This window comes from Panthera pardus, unplaced genomic scaffold (assembly GCF_024362965.1).
Source record: "Panthera pardus isolate Hobbes unplaced genomic scaffold, ASM2436296v1 HiC_scaffold_27, whole genome shotgun sequence".
Taxonomy (NCBI): domain Eukaryota; kingdom Metazoa; phylum Chordata; class Mammalia; order Carnivora; family Felidae; genus Panthera; species Panthera pardus.
The window spans coordinates 7,185,184-7,206,906 of NW_026526843.1; the positions used below are offsets into that span (position 1 = coordinate 7,185,184).

The 21,723-nt window shown below is 42.2% G+C and overlaps 1 protein-coding gene across 9 annotated transcripts in view; it reads left to right on the top strand.

Annotated features, from left to right (window-relative positions):
• Positions 1-15,655, top strand: part of INTS6L (integrator complex subunit 6 like) — a 56,120-nt gene extending 40,465 nt beyond the window's left edge. For 4 of the 9 annotated variants that reach the window (XM_019439658.2, XM_019439657.2, XM_019439664.2 and 1 more), the window contains 9 exons: positions 1,812-1,906; positions 2,955-3,065; positions 5,319-5,537; positions 6,184-6,307; positions 7,888-8,030; positions 9,654-9,888; positions 12,301-12,678; positions 13,785-13,878; positions 14,477-15,655. In XM_019439658.2, coding sequence (XP_019295203.1) covers positions 1,812-1,906; positions 2,955-3,065; positions 5,319-5,537; positions 6,184-6,307; positions 7,888-8,030; positions 9,654-9,888; positions 12,301-12,678; positions 13,785-13,878; positions 14,477-14,585 — 1,508 coding nt within the window. In that variant the 3' untranslated portion in view covers positions 14,586-15,655. The remainder of the gene's footprint in view (positions 1-1,811; positions 1,907-2,954; positions 3,066-5,318; positions 5,538-6,183; positions 6,308-7,887; positions 8,031-9,653; positions 9,889-12,300; positions 12,679-13,784; positions 13,879-14,476) is intronic. The other 5 variants (XM_019439661.2, XM_019439660.2, XM_019439663.2 and 2 more) reach the window with 5 other exon arrangements.
• The last annotated feature ends 6,068 nt before the right edge of the window (positions 15,656-21,723 follow it).

Below are 21,723 nucleotides of genomic sequence, written 5' to 3' on the forward strand. Positions count from 1 at the left end.
GCCAGAAATCTCTTCAGATCTGGTTTTCTTTGTTCTTTCTACCCTGCACCAAAAGAACAAAAGACCTACATTTTATGACTTTGTAAATTCATTTAAATTAGTTTCGGCAGGGGTCAATCATTTATTATAGCAGTAAAAGGAAGAAAATGTGTAGCTGTTTTTCTTAACTAGTAATTCAGAATTTCAAAGAATAGCCCTAATTGTAGAGAAATTATGCACGTGGCGTTGGGATGCTTTTGTCCCTGGAAGTAAAGCATTTGGATTTTTTTTGGATAAGAGCCAATGAAACCTGAAAAAACAAAATCGAAGATGGATTTGAAATATCTTTGGTATTTATAGTAAGCGTGGCAGGCTCCTGTTGATGTGTGGGGCTATTGATTTTGAATTATTATATAAAATATATTTTTTCTTTCCCTCAGAAGGGAATAATGACATATTTTGAAAATTTTCCTGTAGTGTATAGAATGCATTTAGATTATTAAAACAATTAAATTTAAGTGTGAAAAGATAGATCTGCTTACTTAAGGACAGTGTCTTTAGTGGTATTAACACACATGGTATTCAAGAGAATATATTTAGTTGTACAGAGTTTTGAACTACAACCTAACATCTCTACTAGCTTTTGCTAGTGCCATGACCCAATTGGTAACTAGCATTTGACAGACGCAAAGTTTGAAAATGAAAGAAATGAAGAAGGCGGGGCGGGGAGGGACTATACAAAGTATAGACTTATTAAAGAGGATCCAAAGCATAATTTGGAGTTTGCGGTCTCTGCCTGAAAGTTAGAGGCTTTGCTTTTGTTCTCATATACTTTGTAAAGCTTCTTACCTTGACCTTTCAGCCAAAAGTGTAACACTCACTGTTTACTTCTCTATTCATTACTGAGATATAACTGACATGTAACATTATATTAGTTTCCCATGTACAACATAATGATTCAATATTTGTATACCTATTGTGAAAAGAACACTGGGAACACTGGTTAGCATCCATCACCACACAGAGTCACAAATTTCTTGTGATGAGAACTTTGAAGATCTACTCACTGAGCAACTTTCAAATATGCACAGTATTATTAACTATAGTCGCCAGGACTTTATTTTGTAAGTGGAAGTTTGTATCATTTGACCACTTTCAGCCATTTCGCCTGACCCCTTCTCCCCACCTGGCCTCTGGCAACCACCAATCTGTTCTCTGTGAGTTTAATTTTGTTGTTGTTGCTTTAACAGCCTTTATTTATTTATTTATTTATTTATTTATTTATTTATTTAGAGAGCCAGGGGGAGGTGGCCGAGAGAGAGGGAGACAGAGAATTGGGCAGGCTCCGTGCTGAGCCCCAGGCGGGACTTGAACTCATGTGAGATTATGACCTGAGCCGAAACCAAGAGTCAGACCCTTAACAACCTGAGCCACCCAGGCGCACCTTAACAGCCTCCATTTATCAACCAATGTCCGTGGATTCCCCCTCAGTGCACATAACTACAGTAGTGTTACCAGCATGTAGGAGGTCAGAAAAATATTTCCTGTGGCTCAGAGGTGGTGCTTTAATACTAGATTTTATGTAGCTTCACACATAGAAGAGGCGTAAGTAACTTGAGAATTTGTTTTATTTACTAGAAAAATGCTATATATAATGTTGGCAAAGAGCACCCAAAAAAAGACAATCAAATAAGTTCCAAAGAAAGGTTCGTCTAATGTAATGTTTTAATTACACTGAGATTTCTAGGAAATGCTATAATGGGTGTGCTTGATTTAGATCTTGGAATTTAGGACTGGAATAACGTAATATTTTGTTTGGTTTTCTCTTGCAGATGACTTGTTTAAAGTTCACAAGCTTAAGCCAAATCTGAAGTGGCGACAGGCTTTTGACAGCTACTTAAAAACTCTGCCTCCATACTACTTATTAGTATGTATTTCTGCGTATATGTGCATTAACTGTATCAGTGATGATTCTTGTTGCAAGAAATGTCAGTGAGCCAAAAACTTGACCCCCGAAATGAGACAGATTTTTTAATTTCTAAATATCTATATCGCCACCGTCTTCGCGAATTATGCGTAAGACCTTGGAGATGTCATGTTGGCACAAAAGAGAATTGCTTATTTTATTTCCTTTAACTGCCATGGTTATTTTTATAAAAACACATCTCTGTTTCTCTGAGCAAAAGCAACCTTGTGAAATTGGAATTTTGGAATTTGCGAAAAATATGTCTGGATTCATGTATGAATGTCAACTTCCCTTTTTAACTCTAGAAATTTTCAATGTGGGGTTTCCCTCTGAAAGAAGAAATTCTGGAAGGCGGCATATGTGCCAATTGCCTGTCAAATGTGTTCTAGACACAGCAGGAAGCGGGGCTGCTGGTTGGGGGAGGGGAATCCAAAAAGAATCAAAAGTTACTTGGCCTCATTTGGGTGTTTACAACTTGAGAAAAATCTTCGTGATGCTTTTGAACTGGTCATGTAATCGAAATCAAGATTACCAAAATCGTTTCAGAGGCGGATGTAGCAAACCTTAAGCCAAGTTTCTAGAGGTGAAAAGGCAGAATCTTAAATGGTACTGTTGGTGTCACTGGAAGGAGAAATTGGGGTGCGTTAGTATTTACCATGGCAGGAATGGGGTGCACGATAAAATGCAATATGAAATGACTTTATGACTTGGGAATTAAGACTGAAAGCAATTTACCTGTTTGAATATGCTGTTTCTTGATCTTCTTATCCCACTCTCTTCTGATTTATTTATTTATTTATTTATTTATTTATTTACTTTTTATTTTTTACTTTCTGCTCCTTACTCCTCTGCTATTTTCATTGCCACTTTTTAATGTTCCATGTTTGGTTTTATGTGCAGCACCTTGACTTCTAAGAAATGAATCATGTCCCTTTGCCCCTTATAACTGAACTTTGAGTATTTTAAGATTTATTCTATTCTTACTGTTGTGTATTTTGTTTCCTTATAGCCATTAAAGAAAGCACTAAGGATGATGGGAGCTCCAAATCTGATATCAGATAATTTAGATTGTGGACTTAGTTACAGTGTTATCTCTTACCTTAAAAAACTCAGCCAACAGGTAGTATTGGTAAAAACAAACAAACAAAAATCCTTTGCCCTCAGAAGTGCATTTCCTTATTCTTTAGTGTAATTGTCATTTTTCAAATTAAATGTGTATATATCTCTCCACTTTATGGATTAGTGATAATGTGATTCTCTATGGCTTCTAGCTTCACCATTAAGCTGCAGCTAAGGGTCTGTCAGTGTCATTGGATGCTGTGCCGTTTCTCCTTCTGCTTGCCAGTTTGTGCTACCCACGAGCTGGTTGACATCTTGTGGCCTAAGAGGGGCAGAGGCTTAAGAAAATGATCTCATGGGTCACATGTTGTCTATCCTCAACCTAGTTTCTCCTCCAATCACACTGGGCTAGCGCATCCCCCTTCTTTAGGTCGGCACACTGAGGCATGGTGTGCCTCAACGTCTGGCCTGAAATTAGTTCTTAGGCAATAAACGTATGCACACGCTCTTTCTTGGCGAGGGGGAGATGAGACCAGTGTTCCTCACGCTGGAGGGTGATAGGCCCCTTGGGGACCCGAAGAGTGGAGTTCAACCTCCTCTCTTCTTGCCCTCCGTCCGTTCCTTTATACCCCCACCTCATTCACCATTATTCACCTTGTCCCTTGCCTGCCCCTCTATTAGTACCTCATCCTCCACTCACCCCTACTTACCATACTTCTCACCTCTACCTAGCCCATTCTTGCAGGATGGAAGAGTTTCAGAGCTACCGAGGTAGAGCGTTACTGCCATACGAATGTGTTACGTTCTATGACAAATTAATGCAGCCTTTTTACTTTCTTCTTATGCACAAGGGTGCTCCCAGGTAGGGGGCAGTGGTAGCGTCTGCAGTGGCAGTCAGGCTTTAAGTCACATATGTCTGGAAGTTGGGCCTTTAGAAGACAGACAGCCGTAAGCAAAAGAGTGTCAGATTTCACTAAGGAACCAAAATGACTCCGCAGTTGGGGGACGCTGACACACCTTGCTAGGATCCGGCACAAACAGAAGTATGGTCTGGAGTTTACCAGCTCCTGCCGGTCCAGTGTGCTCATAAATGCAAAAGAAAGCACAGGCAGACCTAGATTTCTGGTCCACCGAGCGTCCCCGTGACCCCCTTTCCTCTCCGCCAATAGATTTTTGTTGTTGTTGTGAATGTTTTGTTTTGGTTATTTATTGATTGATTGACCTATTGATTTACATATATTTTTTTATTTGATGTCTACCTTAGGCCTTTAAGGCTGTGTCAGCAGGGTATGGCCACCAGGAAGAATAGTGAGCAGAGTTGAGTCGTGCAAGTTCTGGGACCTTCTGGAACACGTTGCTTGTGTAGTTTTCTGAATGAGATTTCGGGACCATTTCTGGAAACAGACCCTTCATTTGCTCTTATCCCTTATTTCATGACTTAATTTTGTGCCAAAGATAAGAAACATACTTAATTCCAATCATAGTGAGAATTAATGAATCTCTCCGACCTAACCGTAAGAAATGAAAAATCCTTTTGGGCTTACTGGGCACTGGTGGAATCCCTTCTTTTAAAGAAAAAAATTATTACTAATTTGTAATCACTCTAATCACTAATTTAATTACTAATTTAATAACAACTATGTCACCAGTGTTCCTTGAACCATGTATGTGGATCACCAGATATGCCCAATATATTGCTACAAGTCACCATCAGGCACTATTTATCAATGCGGTTTAATAGCGTCCATTAGGATTTTTTTGTAAGTTAGCTAGAAACTTACTGAGCAGATATTACAAATCATTTGCGTGGTAACGTTTGTTAAATTTAAGCATTACTTTTTTGGGGGGTGGTCCGATGTTAGAAACAAACAGCTGAATTATTTCCAGATGTAATGCCAATCTGTGTAATCTGAATTTTAGCCCTAGTTTACATTTATAAATACAGAGTCTTAAACCTTTATGTCTGGGTCTGAAATAAATATATTGACTTAGACTAGATTTTACAGCAACACAATGTGATTTTAAATGTCTATGAATGTAATTCTTATCCATGGTTTCCATTCTCTCCATGATCCAATCATAATTTTGCCATTAGACAAGAGAAAAAATGTAGTAAGTTATTTTTCTCACCCCCACCTCCCTGTTTGCTGTGATAGTGCAGAGAAGCACAGGGAAATGTTTAATTACCCATTTTTCTGTGATTTACAATTGAAAAGTGTTCTGTGGGGTTCTTAAAGTGTTCCCTTTCTTAAGTAGTAAAAACAACAGTGATAATATAGATCTTTTCATAACATACTATGTACTTTCATTTTAGACCAAACTAGAGTCAGAACGGATACTAGCGTCCGTGGGGAAGAAACCTCCCCAGGAAATTGGAATCAAAGTGAAAAATCATTCTGGAGGTGGCGTGTCCTTTACCCACAGTAAAAATTTTAGAAAACTATTGAAAGAAATCATAGGGGAAAGTGCACCAAGACTAACAGAATTGAATACCAAAGAATTTGCTGGCTTCCAAGTAGGGCTCTTAAACAAGGTAAATTGTGGACATAAATACTTTGTATTTGTTTGAGCTTGTCTGATGCATTTATGCCATAGTATTTTAGTTTTGAAATAATTACGATCCTGTTTTGGACTTCATACTTATCAATGGTTTAGTTTAGGAATTGCCCTGCCCACAGACGCCAATATGGAATTAAATGTGCAAGATATGTTTGGGGGTAATGTCTGTGAAGGATAAAGGGGAGAGAGAACAGGAGTTGGCGGGGGAATCTTCAGGCCACACGGCTGATTTAGCACCTGTGAGAGGAAGGGACGAGGAAGAGAATTGGGTGTGAAGGGTCTCAGGCAGGAGTGCAGCTTCGAGAAAGTCTTGGCCAGCCCAGCAGGGACCTCTAACACCAAGATTTCCCATAGAGGAGGTCCACATTGGGCAGAGGTGGCCAGGCCAGTTGACACACTTGGGAAAGGATATTCTCAGTGGTTTGAGCATGTTGTGGGTATATTAGAATTTGGAACAAGGCCAGCAAAGGCGAGGTTTCCACTGGCAAAATTCTATGGTAGTTATTGTATTGAATATCCCTCTCTTCACTACGATTTTACATACACTGCAGCATTAAGAATTACATTTCTATATTAAAAGCGTCAGGAGTAACTGAAATTATTTGTTCCATTTCAAACAGGATTTGAAACCTCAGACATATAGAAATGCTTATGATATTCCACGTAGAGGTCTTTTAGACCAGTTAACCAGAATGAGATCCAATCTGCTGAAAACACACAAGTTTATTGTTGGACAAGATGAAGGTAAATGAACAAAGAAGTATTTTTTGTTGATTAGGAAAATATCAAGCCTGACTTACATGAAAGTGCTTATTGCATAACGGGTAGGTTATTTTGTAATACTTTCAGGCTTAGAATGCTCATTTTCACCTGTTCTCAGGTTTTAGGGCAGGTGTGCATTAATTGGCTCACTGAGAGTGAGCATTTTTTAAAGTTTTTATTTGAATTCCAGTACAGTTAACATACGGTGTCATATTAGTTTCAGGTGTATAATATAGTGATTCAACACTTGCCTACCTCACCCGGTGCTCCTCGCGACAAGTGCCCTCCTTCATCCCCATCACCTGTTTCACCCATTCCCCCCACCCACCTCCCCTCCGGTAACTATTGGTTTGTCCTCTATGATTAAGAGTCTGTTTCTTGGTATATCTCTCTCAAGGGTGAGCATTTTGATAGCCACTCCAGGTTTAGTGAACTGGAAAGTGGCGGGACCTAGGTCTGTCAGATTTTGGAAATGGCACAACCCAGCCTGTCGTGATGAATTCAGTCCGGAATTCCTCATTTACATGAAAATTATGAAGCTGGTAGTGTGTAGGACAGTTGGTGATGGTGTACAATTCCCCTTTACTCCATTGTGTTCATTTGAAACAGGGTCATTTGTCCATTAAAAGGAGTTAAATCTTAGCCTGGCCGACCTCCTAAAATTATATACCAAGTTCTGTGGAGAGGAGGGAAGCTTCTCTAGGAAGGGAGCCTATAGATCTAGTCACATTCCCCAAGAACGGAAGGCCTACTAACCAAGGTCTCTGGATGATAAGAGAGAACCATGGAGGCCAGGCTCTTTGAAATGCAGCACAAATATGGTGTTTCAGGCTGGGTGGTAGCATACAGGATGTCAGCCCATTTTCAAACCTGGTTTGAGGCCTAAGGGCGTTGTACTTGGCCTAGTGATTTGAGCTTGTAGGGAGTAGTGATGGTACCCTGAGTAGTGAGTGGGATGAAGAGAGATAATTTTAGATCTTAGAATTTGAGATGTTTTTAAATGTTTATATTTATTTTTGAGAGAGAGAAAGCGCACGCACGAGCAGGGGAGGAGCAGAGAGAGAGGGAGACACAGAATCAGAAGCGGGCTCCAGGCTCCGAGCTGTCAGCACAGAGCCTGACGCAGGGCTCCAACCCATGAACCGTGAGATCATGACCTGAGCTGAAGTCAGATGCTTAACCCACTGAGCCACCCAGGTGCCCCCAAAAGTTGAGATTTTAGACTATTGGATGCCAAGGTGCACGTTGCCAAACCAGACTATGATCATGCCCTCTTAAAGTTTTATTTATTTATTTATTTATTTATTTATTTATTTAGCACACATGCACACATGTGAGCAGGGGTGGGGCAGATAGAGAGGGAGAGAGAATCCCAAGCAGGCCCCATGCTGTCAGCGCAGAGCCTGACACGGGGCTCGATCCCACAAACCGTGAGATCGTGACCTGAGCCGAAATCAAGAATAGGATGCTCAACCTACTGAGCCCCTGATCGTGTCCCCTTGTCCTCATGATGCATACAGTGCAGCTGTGTACCATTTGTTTCTTTGCCGGTGATTTTACAGATTCCCTTCATAGTGTTCCGGTCGCACAAATGGGTAACTATCAGGAATATCTAAAGACACTGGCTTCTCCGCTTCGAGAGATTGATCCAGATCAACCAAAAAGACTACATACTTTTGGCAATCCATTCAAACAAGATAAGAAGGTAAGATACCTATTTCTAAGTCTGCTCAAGTTGTGATAGTCTTGCTATAATTCCTTTCTTCTGGGCAAGGTGAATATAAATCAGAGGTTCTCTGTTGGTTGACAAGATAAAATAGGACTCCAGGGCTCTCCGTAAATGGAAAGTGGGAGCCTCCTGATACAAAGGTGTGTTGTTTGAAGAAAAGAATAAGTGACATTTACTGAGTACCTAGTAGGAGTTGGTGTTTTACGCGATCACATTTAACGGCCACAACGGTTCTGCAGATGAGTGTTACCACGTGTCCTCTCATAAGAAGAAATCAAGGCTCACAGTGGTCAAGTGGTGTGCTCTGAGTAGCACAGCTGAGAAGAGCCAGGATTTGAACCCACATCTTTCCAGCTCCAGAGTCTGTATTCATTCCCACCTCTGCACACTAATTCCTTTAATATTGAGATCACCAGTTATTCCCTGTTTCCATTACTCGGATCTCTAGTGCTCTAGCCAGACGGTGATGAAGTGTTCATCTTGAAATAGGAAGTACTACGTGATGCTGCATTCTTTGGATTGTCCTAGTAGAGATCTAAATGTGAGGTGTGTGTGTGTGTGTGTGTGTGTGTGTGTGAGAGAGAGAGAGAGAGAGAGAGAGGGAGAGAGAGAGAGAGATACCGACCTGACCATCTAAGGATGAAGACAAATGGGGATTCTGTTTGCACACATGGAGAAGACTATTGGTGTTAAGCTGCAGACCGTATAATAATCTGTCTGGTAACAAAACTAGACTGAGAGATATTCCACTTCACCCCAATCCTCAATTAATTGGACTTTTTCTTAATTTTTCTGTGCCTTGGGCTCCTCATTTGAATCCCTGGGGATAATGATTACACTTACCAGAGTCCTGTGCAGTATTGAGTTAGTGCATGTACCCATTTCAAACATGACCTACATGCAGCAAATGCTCAGGGTGTATGGTTTCCCCTTTCTGTACCGTGTTGCTTTGGAAAATGCCTTGGAAGCGTCATTTATCATGATTTTATGAAAATGTTTTCATATTCTCAGGTCATCCTTGGATGGGAACAGCTTTTAGCTAACCCTCTGCACTGATGGCTGTCATCCTTTACCTACCCCCAAGAATGAAAAGCCCCCAAGGTGGACATATTGGAACCTCCGTGAGGTTGCTGTTGGGGCAGTGACATTTTCTGTCAACCTGCTCTCTACCGTCCACATGCAGCGTTCTGTACAGTGATAGTCAATATTTCTTAATGATGCATTTAAAGCACAAAAGCACACAAAAGGGAATTGGTTCACTTGCCAAGGGTCGCTTCCGAATGGTCTGTATTTCCTCCGAAAAGTAACCTCTTCGGTTGATGCGAGTTGCTCATTTCTCAAGCTTTCTGGTTAATCATGATTGTATTGTGTTTGACCTTGGCAACACGTTATCTTTTCATTTCCTCCTTGTTCCACCGAGACTAGGTCAAGATGGGACTGGAGTAGCACTTTCTGAGAACAGGGTCTAGGTGGGGCACGGTAAATCTCTGGCCCGTGATGAAGACGTGTGTTGGTAACAGGATGTATGGTTTTGAGTGTGCGCGTGCCGCGTGCGGGCACTGTGCTCTTTAATGGAGAGTGTTCATTGGTGTTTTCTAGGGAATGATGATTGATGAAGCAGATGAATTCGTGGCAGGGCCACAGAACAAAGTGAAGCGCCCCGGAGAACCCAACAGTCCTCTGTCATCTAAGAGAAGGCGGAGTATGTCCCTGCTGTTGGCGAAACCACAAACACCACCCACTGTAACTAACCATGTGGGCGGAAAGGGACCACCCTCAGCCTCGTGGTTCCCATCTTATCCAAACCTCATAAAACCCACCCTTGTACATACAGGTATAGAGTAGTGGTTGTGATTTCCTTATGGCTCCTAGAAGACTAACACTAAACAGCCTTATTTTCCTTTGTGTTCATTTCCTTTGTATCCGCTTTTTGTTCGTTAAGTAAACCATTATTAAATCATCAATGTGGTAGGTACAAAGGGCCCCGTGGGGAGCAGAGTCACTGTCTGAGGCAAGAAGATCCATACTTATGTAGTAACTAGCACAAGGGGGAGACATGGGGATAGGAGCGTGTTGCTGCGTGAGTCAGAACGAGGAAGCAGGTTCTCGACGCAGCAAGAGAGAACCAGCTTAATACGAGGCTGGGTCTGCACTGGCTCTCTGTGTCCTCAACTCCTGCTCCCGCTCTAGCCCAGTGCGGTCTGGCTCTGCCTCCCCACCGCACTGAGACAGGCATCATCACGGCTCCCAGGGTCTGTTGCGTGTTCCCATTGCTTCTTCGCGTCACTTGTCACAGTTGTTCACTCCCTCCTCCCTGGAAACTTTCTCAGGTTCCCAGACACCACACGTCCTAGTTTTCTTTTCCCTTTGATGGCAACTCCTCTTCACCCTCTTTTTCTGGTTTCTCCCCTTCTCTCCCACCTGTAAATAGCGTAGGGACCCAAAGCTGGATTCCAGACACCAACCCCCCACCCCAGGTGATCCCATGCAGTCTTGGGCTTTCCAGGACATTTACATGTCAACAACTCGGGTGTTTACACCTTGCTTCAAACTCCAGACCTAAATTTAACCATGGACATGGTATTTCCACTTAGGTGTCCCATAGGCCAATAAAACTCGGTTTCACGTGTTTCATCAGAACTCCTAACCTTCACGCTCTCCAAAACAGCTCTGCTTGCTGCCTGCCGCAGGCATGACTCTTAATGTTAAGTGACACCATCCGGCAGTATGCTGGTAAAGGTGCAACAGCCAGCTGTCAGAGTGTGTGGGGGCCGGGAAGGTGAAGCCTTGGATTATAATGTTTGCAGGTTTCCACAGTGTAAAGGATGCCAACGTGATCGCTGTCAGGCCATCAACATGAGGTCACTGGGCCAGATCAGGAAGAGCACACTCCTGGCACCATTATTTCCCCAGGGGTTCAGTGAAGACCCACGGAGTCACCATGATTTCTCTTTTATTCTTCTCTCACTTCCATCCCTTAGCAAGTGCAGACACTTTGACACCCAGTCTCTATCCCTCTAGTCTGTGCTGCCACCGTCTGTCCCCAAGCTGCTACAACAGCTTCTCATCTGATTTCCCTGCTCTCCCACTTGACCCTCCTGACCCATCACTGCCCTGCAGCCCAACTGACCCTGTGCGCACGGAAATCCGATCCTGCCACATCCATCCCGAAACCCGCCACCAACTCCCCCGAGCACTCAGAACACAATCGGAGCTCCCGACGCTGGTCTACACGCTCTGCAGGACCCGGGCCTGCCCTCCTCTCCTGCATGCGTCCTCTGGGTGTCCTCCTTGCCCTCTCTGCCTCTGTCCTTTGCTCCACGGCCCCGGCTCATCCCCTCCTAAGGCCCTGCACTGGCCCTCACGGCAGCCAGAAGTCCTCCTCACGTGCACAGGCCGCCCTGTCTCCTGCTCCACGGGTCACCTCCTCAGAGGGCCCTGCCCGACCCCGGGGTCACGGAGACTCCCCCTCCTCTCTGTCACATCCCTGATACCTTCCTTCCCAACAAGAATTCAAACTGTATTATTCCCCTTGCCCAAATTACACATACCATCTGACTTCCCCATGAGGATGTAAGTTCCGTAAGGATAGGGATTGTTCTTGTCTGTCTCGTTCACTGCCGATCCTCTAGCTTTGTCTCAGTGCCTGGCAGGAAGGAGGCAGAGCATGTGAAGTAGAGGTGTCAGGCCTGGAGTAAAAGGAAACCCATTTCCTTGTCACAGAAGGGAATGATGAGAATCACAAAGATTTTTGGTGACGGACTACATGTAGAGCCTCGAGGCCTAACGGCCACCTCTGTTTTCTTAGAACTTTTGAGATAGAGAGGAGAGAAATTGAAGGGGGCCCATGTAGTCTGGTGCCAAGCTCGGTGAAGCCTGGCATTTTCTTTATTTTCTTAAGCATGGCATTTTATATGTAAATTACAGAAATCGTGACATCAAGTGAGACTTGCTGCCTTTCAGCTTGTAAAGCACAAGCAGCCACTAAACCACGGGTGCCAGGGACCTAAGAACGCTCAGTAGTTGTCTTGCCTGACTCGGTTTCCATATGTATTGGGAGTGCCGTGAAGAAAAGAAGGTGGTTTTGTTGTATTATTTTCCTGGGCTCGGTTTGAGGGGTCTCAGCCTCCCATCTGTACGCCTTCTTGCTTTTTGAAACAAATAATTTCCTCAAACGTGAAGATCTGCCTGTGGGGTTGATATAACTCACCCACCTCACAGTTTACCTTCTTGATTTGGCCTCCAGATGTCACTATCATTCCTGATGTCCATGAGGAGAAGAGGGAAAATGGTCAGATCCCACCCGATGGCTTCTTGTCAAAATCTGCTCCCCCAGAGCTTATGAATATGGCAGGAGATGGTATTCCACACCACCACCAGTTGGATTCTCTATCTGACGACTTCACTAGTCTAAGGAAAGATGGCCTGATTCACAAACCTGGTACGCATGCACTTCTAGGAGGAAGCAAACACTGCAGTGTCTCTGTAGATGATCGAAAAGCCTCAGTGACACCCACTTTGGGAACTGTACCAAACACCTTGCAAATAACTCCTGCTATGGCGCAAGGAATCAATGCTGATATAAAACATCAGTTAATGAAGGAAGTTCGAAAATTTGGACGAAGTAAGTAATGAAGGCACAAGTATCAATAATATAATGGGAGGTCCTTCTCATAATTCTATGATTCAGGATAGATTCATGCTATCTCTGGAGGTATTGGGGAAGTATTGGGTTTTCACATAATTTATTATTATTTTTTAATGTTTATTTTTGAGAGAGATTGAGAGAGAGCACGAGCAGGGGAGGGGCAGAGAGAGAGAGAGGGAGACAGAGAATCTGAATGAAGCAGGCTCCGCACTGTCAGCACAAAGCCTGACGTGGGGCTCAAACTCATGAACCCATGAGATCATGGCCTGAGCCAAAGCTGGACGCTCAACCAGTTGAGCCACCCAGCACCCTGGGTTTTCACATAATTTAAAGTGATTCCTCTTGCTTTAACTAAAAGGACCCAATACACCCTTTTCTCTTTTTGCACCTTACTGATTGTAATAGTTTCCTTTTGCTGCTGTAACAAGTTGCCACAAACCACGTGGCTCAAAACTGTACTCCCCTTACTGTCATGGAAGTCGGAATTCTGAAATTATCTTCACTGGGCTAACAGAAAGGTGTTCCTTCTGGAGACTCTAGGGGGAATCTGTCTCCTTGCCCTTTCCAGCTCCTACAGGCTGTCTGTGCTCCTTAGCTCCTGGCCCCTTCCTTCAGCTTCGAGCCAGTAACGTCAGGGCCTTCTCTCCTGTCTAGCCGTGCTCCTATCCTTACATCTTTTCTCTCTGGCTCCAATTCTACTCCCCACCTCCTATTATTTGGATATTTGTGATTACACTGATGCGTAAGCCTGGATAATCTCCCCATCTCAAGATCCACAGCTCAATTCTATCTGCAAAGTCAAGTCCCTTTTGCCGTATACGGTAACATATTCACAGTTTCCAGGAGGTAAGATGTGGACAACGTTGGGGGCCATTGTTCAGTCTGCCACATTTGTTCAGTGTTTACAAGAGTTTCCTTAGTAGCTGATGCGCGGATGTTTGGGTTCGAGTGTTTAAAATACAAATGATAACTTTCCACCTGTGAGGATTGATTACTGGGGATGTGTAAGGATTGAATTTTATTTCCTATTCGTATTTTTTAAGAATACTGAGGTTTTGGGTTTTTTTTTTTAATATCTTCAGAGTATGAAAGGATTTTCATTCTGCTTGAAGAAGTGCAAGGGTCTCTTGCAGTCAAGAAACAATTTGTCGAGTTTACCATCAAGGAAGCTGCAAGGTGGGTGTAAAGTGGAGACCTTCGTTGTTTGTCGTTAAGCGGTAGGGCCCAATGCAGAATGGGGGCGGGGGGGTGGAATGAGCTGTCCCTTGGTTTTCCCAAACCCTGGCTCTCTCTCGTACTTAAGGCTGTCTCCAGAGGCATCGAGATTGGTATTATCAGAGTCCGACTCATTCACGCATGTCTGTGGAATCTTCTAAGCTCACCACAGCCTGAGGTGGGCTCAGGCCCTCAAGCTGGCACTGTCAGTATTTGCTAAGCCGCATCTTTTTTTGTTTGTTTTTGGTAAATTTCTTTTGAATGTCTATTGAGACAGAGAGAGACAGAGCATGAGCGGGGGAGGGGTAGAGAAAGAGGGAGACACAGAATCCGAAGCAGGCTCCAGGCTGTCAGCACAGAGCCGACGCGGGGCTCAAGCTCACGAGCCGCGAGATCACGACCTGAGCCGAAGTCCGGATGCTCCACCGACTGAGCCACCCAGGCGCCCCTGCTAAGCCGCATGTAGACCACCAGTTCCACCTTGTGCCCCGCACAGTGCCTTGCACATTGGAAAGGCTTCGAGTATCTTTTGGTTAATAAAATTTCTCTTTATTTCTAGGTTTAAAAGACGAGTCTTAATCCAGTACCTTGAGAAGGTACTAGAAAAGATAGACTCCCACCACCACCTCAACAACGTTAATCACATCAACAGAAGAGCATCATGTTAATGCAAAGACCAAGGAGAAAAAAGGGCAAGTTTTCTATGCTGTACGATGGAAGATGATATTGTCAAAGCTTCCTAGAATGTTTTAGGCAAGGGAATTGCCTTCCCGAAGCTAAGAAAAAGCCATGGAGCTTTTTTTTTTTTTTTTTTTTTTTTTTTTTTGATTCTCTGGAAGTAAAAGCTGGCTAAGGGTTTTTCTGGAAGTATTAATTTGTTGTTTTGTTGTTTTTTTCCCAGTTGAGGAAGGTGATATTATTAATTCAGCAGGTCAACTTCAGTAAGCACTGTCACCCCTTCTAATCTTTATTTGTTTTTGAGAGAGAGAGAGAGAGAGAGAGAGAGACAGAATGTGAGCAGGGGAGGGGCAGAGAGAGACGGAGACACAGAATCCGAAGCAGGCTCCAGGCTCCAAGCTGTCAGCACAGAGCCTGACTCGGGGCTCGAAGTCATGAACCGCGAGATCATGACCTGAGCCGAAGTCGGACGCTCAACCAACTGAGCCACCCAGGCGCCCCACTGTCGCCCCTTCTAGATGTGACAAGGGTTTCCTCATATGAACTTTGCTGTTCTGGGCATTTCCAGAGTGACTAAGAGCCACCTGTAACGTGGAGCACTGCTTGGTGGTCATCTTGTGTGTGCCGAACAGAGTTTTCAACAATTCCTAGTTGTGCCTTTTAAACCATGCAATATTCAGGACAGTTTGAAACAAAGAGTAAGAAAGCTGCTATTCGGGTAACTTATTTCTCTGTGGGAGGGGGCAGGGTGAGTCACAAATGATCTACCTCCAACTCTCTTCTATTTTGTCTAGAGACATTACAAAGTGCACCTGAGGCTACCCCAACCCTGACATTTGTTCTTGCGTGTGATGACCGAAAGTCTTCAGGCAGACTTGTATGTTCTGTGCTTTGGGAGCACTAAAAGAAAAAAAAATAATGTATATATTTCCTTTAAGGTTTATACAAAGGTTTATATGGAGCAGTATTGTTTTGTCTGGATTAATTTGCAGAAATTTAAGTGTACAAAGAGATTTTGAGTTTGCATATATAAAATAAATCATTTTATTGATTTTCACAAGTTTGTTAATGCTGGAGACATTTCTAGTTTTATCTTTCCTGTGACTTATTACTCCTTTCAGAAAACAGAGTGCACATTATAAAGTGAAGATGTTAACATAAGGATTGAAACTTCAAAACATCACTCACAGAACCCAGCGATGTTGGGGGAAATGGCAGAGCAGGGTATTCTGGGGGTCAGTCCCTCTCCAGAAACACTGAAAACACTGAAAAAGACACCTATCAGAATGAAGGACTCTGGAAGATAGCAAAGGTTTATAGCAACCAAGCGAACACTGAATCAGGAGAAAAGCCAGTGAAACATAAGAGAGTTTTGTGGCATTTGAACGTATTCTTGCCCCACCCCCCCAGTCTTGAGGATGACAGCTTACGTTCTATGTGTGGGTTCTCGCTTCTGGAGGGAGGAGAGTGGACCTCAGACCCAAGAAATTATGTTTGTCTGTTGAACCTGTCTGGAGCTCCCTGAAAGATTAACGTAAGGGGGGCAATTGCTTCTGGTTCACCCAACTCCTGGAAGGAAAAACTGGGGAATGAGTTACCTTGGAGAATGAGGGCTTTGAAATGCTCCTGTGTGTGTACCTGGATATCTAGAAAACCATGTGCATGCCCGGGGCAGGGCTCAGAGTCGAAAAGACCTGAGAAGACCATAAGATTTCACCTCTGGTGAAGCGTTAGGCTCAGCACCATAGTGGATAAACTAGTCAGAGGATCAGTAAGGAAAGAGCGCACTTGAGCAATGCTATACATCAATTAGGTCTAACAGACACCTGTAGAGCGCCCACCCAACAACAGCAGGGTACATATTCTCAAGTGCTCACAAAGTACTCTCCAGGATTGTCTGTATACTAAGCCATAAAACAAGTCTCAATGAATTTTAAAAGATGGAAATCATACAAAGTAGCTCTTTTGCCATAATGGAATCAAACTAGAAATCAATAACAGAAGTTGGATACTCATCTCCTACCAGACACAAAAATCAATGAACGATAAATAAATAGGAGCTAAATCCCTAAAACTCTTAGAAGGAAACTTTGGAGTTAACCTTCATGACCTTGCATTTGACAATGGTTTCTTGAATATGGCACCAAAAGCACAAGCAACAAAAGAAAAGTATAGATAATTTGTCTTCATCAAAATTAAAAGCTTTTAGGGGCGCCTGGATGGCTCGGTTGGTTGAGTGTCCGACTCTTGATTTTGGCTCAGGTCATGATTTCACACTTTGTGAGGCTGTCAGTGCAGAGCCTGCTTGGGATTCTCTCTCTCCCTCTCTCTCTCTGCACCTCCCCCTCTTTTAGTGTCTTTGTCTCTCTCAAAATAAATAAACATTAAAGGAAATTAAAAGCTTTTGTACCTCAAAGGACTATCAAGAGAGTGAAAAGATGATCCATAAGAGGAGTGTTTTATATTTGTAACACATACATCTAATAAGAGTCCAGTATTCATAATATAAAAAGCATTCTTTCCACTCAACAACAAAGATACAAACAATCTAAGGAAAAATAGGCCAAAAAACTTTTGAAAAAACCCATCTCCAAAGAACACGCACAAAGGAGCACGTGAAGTGTAAATGGCCAACGCGCCCATGAAAAAATGGTCAACGTGTAATCAGGGACATGCAAATCCAAACCACAATAAGAGAACACTTCACATCTACCAAGACGGCCATCGTCAAAAAGGAAATAAGTGTGTTGAAGATATAGAGTAACTGGAGCCCTCATACATCGCTGGGAATAAAGTACTGACACGTGCCACAGCATGGATGAACATCGAAAGCATTGTGGAAGAAAGAATGTGAAAGAAGCCAGACAAAACAGGGCATATATGTGTGATTCCACTTATGCGGAATATCAAGAACTGGCATATGCATAGAGACACAAAATAGATAACTGGTTTTGAGAGCGTGGGGAAAGGAAGAAATGGGCAATGACTGCCAGTGTAGTTCCCTTTTGTGAGAGTAAAAAAGTTCTAGAACCAGAGAGTTCCTTAAGGGTTGCACAACTTGATGCCATTGAGTGGGAAATTTTAAAGTGGTACATTTTACGTGTAATTTGCAACAACACCAACAGCAACAACAAAACGCTCTGGAGCAGTCCAGGTGCCATCTGATGCCACGTGAGGCCATATGGAGCAGAATGGTTGCCATTCAGCCCTGCTCAAATTCCTGACATGCAAAATTATGAAGTGTCATAATGTTTTTTTAATTCCAGTGTAATTAACACACAGTGTTACATTAATTTCAGATGTACAATATTGTGATTCAACAATTCTATACATTACTCAGTGCTCATCATGGTAAGTGTACTCTTAATCCCCTTTATCTATTTTATACATCCCCCTCTGACCTTACCTCTGGCAACCACCAGGTTGTTATCTACATTTAAGAGTCTGTTTTCTCTCTCTCTCTCTCTCTCTCTCTCTGCCCCTTCCTTGCTCTCTCTCTCTCTCTCTCTCTCTATTAATCTCTCAAAGTAAATAAATAAACCAAAAAAAGAGTGGCTATTTGTTTGTATTTTTGCCTTTGTTCATTTGTTTTATTTCTTAAATTACACATATGAGTGAAATTATATGGTATTTGTCTTTTTCTGACTGGCTTATTTCCCTTAGCATAATACTCTCTAGCTCCATCCATGTTGTTACAAATGGCAAGACTTCATTCTTTTTTATGGCTGAAAAATATTCCATTACACACACGCATGCACACGCCCCCCACATAGCCATCTTCTTTATCCATTCATCTACCGATGGACATTTGGGTTGCTTCCATATCTTGGCTATTGTAAATAATGCTGCAGTAAACATAGGAGTATATATCTTTTTAAATTAGTGTTTTTGTTTTCTTTGAGTAATAGTATAGAATAGTAATAGAATCACTGGATCATATAATTTTATTTTAAATTTTTTGAGAAGTGTAATAACTTTTAAAAAAAAATCATTGACTTCTGGTTTCTGGTCCCACATGGCTTGGAAGTTGCTACTCCCTCCCAACAAGTACAAGGCTGAACAGACTGAAAAATCAACAACTCTTCTTGGATCTATAAGTGAGGGGAGGACACAGGGCAAACCACTGCCCCCAAGATTAGCGAGACATAGGTCAATAACAGCGAGGCATGGCTTGCTGGAGCAGAGATTAATGATAGAAAACCACCATGAGAATGGGGTAGAAAAACCTGAACTATGATTGACAAACTTCTGGATGCTTAGTGTGCACAAGTCTGAGAGTTAAAAACTCCAGTCTTTGACCGTCAAGATGTCAGTTCTTCCCAACTTGATCTACAGATTCAACGCAATCCCAATCAAAATCCCAGCAAGTTATGTTCTGGATATTGATAAACTGATTCTAAGATTTATATGGAGAAGCAAAAGATCCAGAAGAGGCAACGCAATAAGAAACAAAGACGAAAGTTGGAGGGCTAACACTACCTAACTTCAAGACTCACTATAAAGGTGCAATAATCAAGACAGGGTGGTATTGGTGCAAGAATAGACAAATAAATCAGTGGGACATAATAGAGAACTTGGAAATAGACCCACATAAAATAGTCAAATGATCTTTATCTTTTCAAATTTTTGTTTAAATTATGGCTAGTTAACATACAGTGCCATAGAGGTATCAGGAGTAGAATTCAGTGATTCCCTACTTATAACATCCAGTGCTCATCACAGCAGGTGCCCTCCTTAATACCTGCCACTCATCTAGCCCATCCTCCACCCATCTCCCTCCATCAACCCTCAGTTTGTTCTCTATCTTTAAGAGTTTCTCATGGTTTGTTAGCCTTTTTCTTTTCTTTTTTTCCCCTTCCATATGTTCATCCATTTTTTTCTTAAATTCCACATATGAGTGAAATCATATGGTATTTGTCTTTCTCTGACTGACTTATTTCACTTAGCAGAATACTCTCTAGCTCCATCCATGTCATTGCAAACGGCAAGATTTCATTCTTTTTGATGGCCGAGTAATATTCCACTGCACATATATACCACATCTTCTTTATCCATTCATCCGTCGATGGACATTTGGGCTGTCTCTTTGGTTTGGTTATGGGTAATAATGCTGCTATAAACATTAGGATGCATGTGCCCCTTCGAATCTGTACTTTTGTATCCTTTGGGTAAATACCTAATTGTGCAATTGCTGGACCTTAGTGGAGTTCTATTTTTAACTTTTTGAGGAACCTCCATACTATTTTCCAAAGTGGCTGCACCAGTTTGCATTCCCATCAACAGTGCAAGAGGGTTCTCCTTTTTCCATATCCTCACCAACACTCGTTGTTTCTTGTGTTATTATTTGTAGCCATTCTGACAGGTGTGAGGTGGTATCATATTGTGGTTTTGATTTTCATTTCCCTGATGATGAATGATGTTGAGCATCTTTTCATGTGCCTGTTAGCCATCTGGATATCTTCTTTGGAAAATGTCTATTCATGTCTTCTACCCATTCCTTAACTGCATATTTTGGGGGGGGGGGTATTGAGTTTGATAGGTTCCTTATAGATTTTGGATACTAACCCTTTATTAGGTATGTCATTTGCAAATATCTTCTCCCATTCTGTAGACTGCCTTTTATGTTAATGAAGCTTTTTATGTTAATGAAGTCCCAATAGTTCATTTTTGCTTTTCCCTTGCCTCCGGCGACATGTCTAGGAAGAAGTTGCTCCCGCTGAGGTCAAAGAGGTTGCTGCCTGTATTCTCCTCTAGGATTTTGATGGTTTCCTGTCTCACAGTTAGGTCTTTAATCCATTTTGAATTTATTTTTGTGTATGGTATAGGAAAGTGGTCCAGTTTCATTCTTCTGCATGTTCCTATCCAGTTTTCCCAGCACCATTTGTTGAAGAGACTGTCTTTTTGCCATTGGATACTCTATCCCGCTTTGTCGAAGATTAGTTGACCATATAGTTGTGAGTCCATTTCTGGGTTATCTGTTCTGTTCCATTGATCTATGTGTCCAAGTTGGGGGCATAAATATGTACAATTGTTAGATCTTCTTGATGGATAGATCCCTTAATTATGATACAATGCCCTTCTTTATCCCTTGTTATATAGTCTTTGTTTTAAAATCTAGTTTTTTCTGGTATAAGTATGGCTATTCTGTCTTTCTTTTGAAATACATTATTCAGTAGCATGATAGGTGGTTCTCCATCCCCTCACTTTCAATCTTCAGGTGTTTTTAGGTCAAAATGAGTCTCTTGTAGGCAGCATATAGATGGGTATTGTTTTTTTTTAATCCATTCTGATACCCTATGTCTTTTGATTGGAGCATTTAGTTCATTTACATTCAGAATGGTTATTGAAAGATATGAGTTTAATGGCATCTGGTATTTCTGGTGATGTTCTCTCTTCCTTTCTAGTCTTTGTTGCTTTTTGTCTCCCCCCCACCCCAAAGAGTCCCCTTTAATATTTCTTGCAGGACTGGGGTAGTGGTCACAAATTCCTTTAGTTTTTGTTTGTCTGGGAAACTCTTTATCTCTCCTTCCATTCTGAATGATGGCCTTGCTGGATAAAGGATTCTTGGTGCATATTTTTCCCATTCAGCACGTTGAATATATCCTGCCATTCCCTTCCAGCTTGCCAAGTTTCTGTGGACAAATCTGCTGCAAACCTGATCTGTCTTCCCTTGTAGGTTAAGAACTTTTTTTTCCTTGCTGCTTTCAGGATTCTTTCCTTGTCTGTGTATTTTGTGAGGTTGACTATGATATGTCTAGGTGATGGCTGGCTTTTTTGAATTTAATGGAGTTCTCTGTGCTTCTTGAATTTCAATGTCTGTGTCCTTCCCCAGTTGGAACTTTTCAGCTATAATTTGCTCAAATAAACTTCCTTCCCCTCTTTCTCCCTCTTCATCTTCTGGGACTCCTATGATATAAATATTATTATGTTTTAAGAAGTCGCTGAGTTCCCTACATATACCTTTGTGATCCAATACCTTTCTTTCCCTCCTATTTTTGGCTTCATTATTTTCCATAATTTTATCTTATACATCACTGATTCATTCCTCTGCTTCTTTCATCCTCATTATGGCAACCCATTCAGGTTTGCATCTTGGTTATAGCTTTTTAATTTTGGCCTGACTAGATT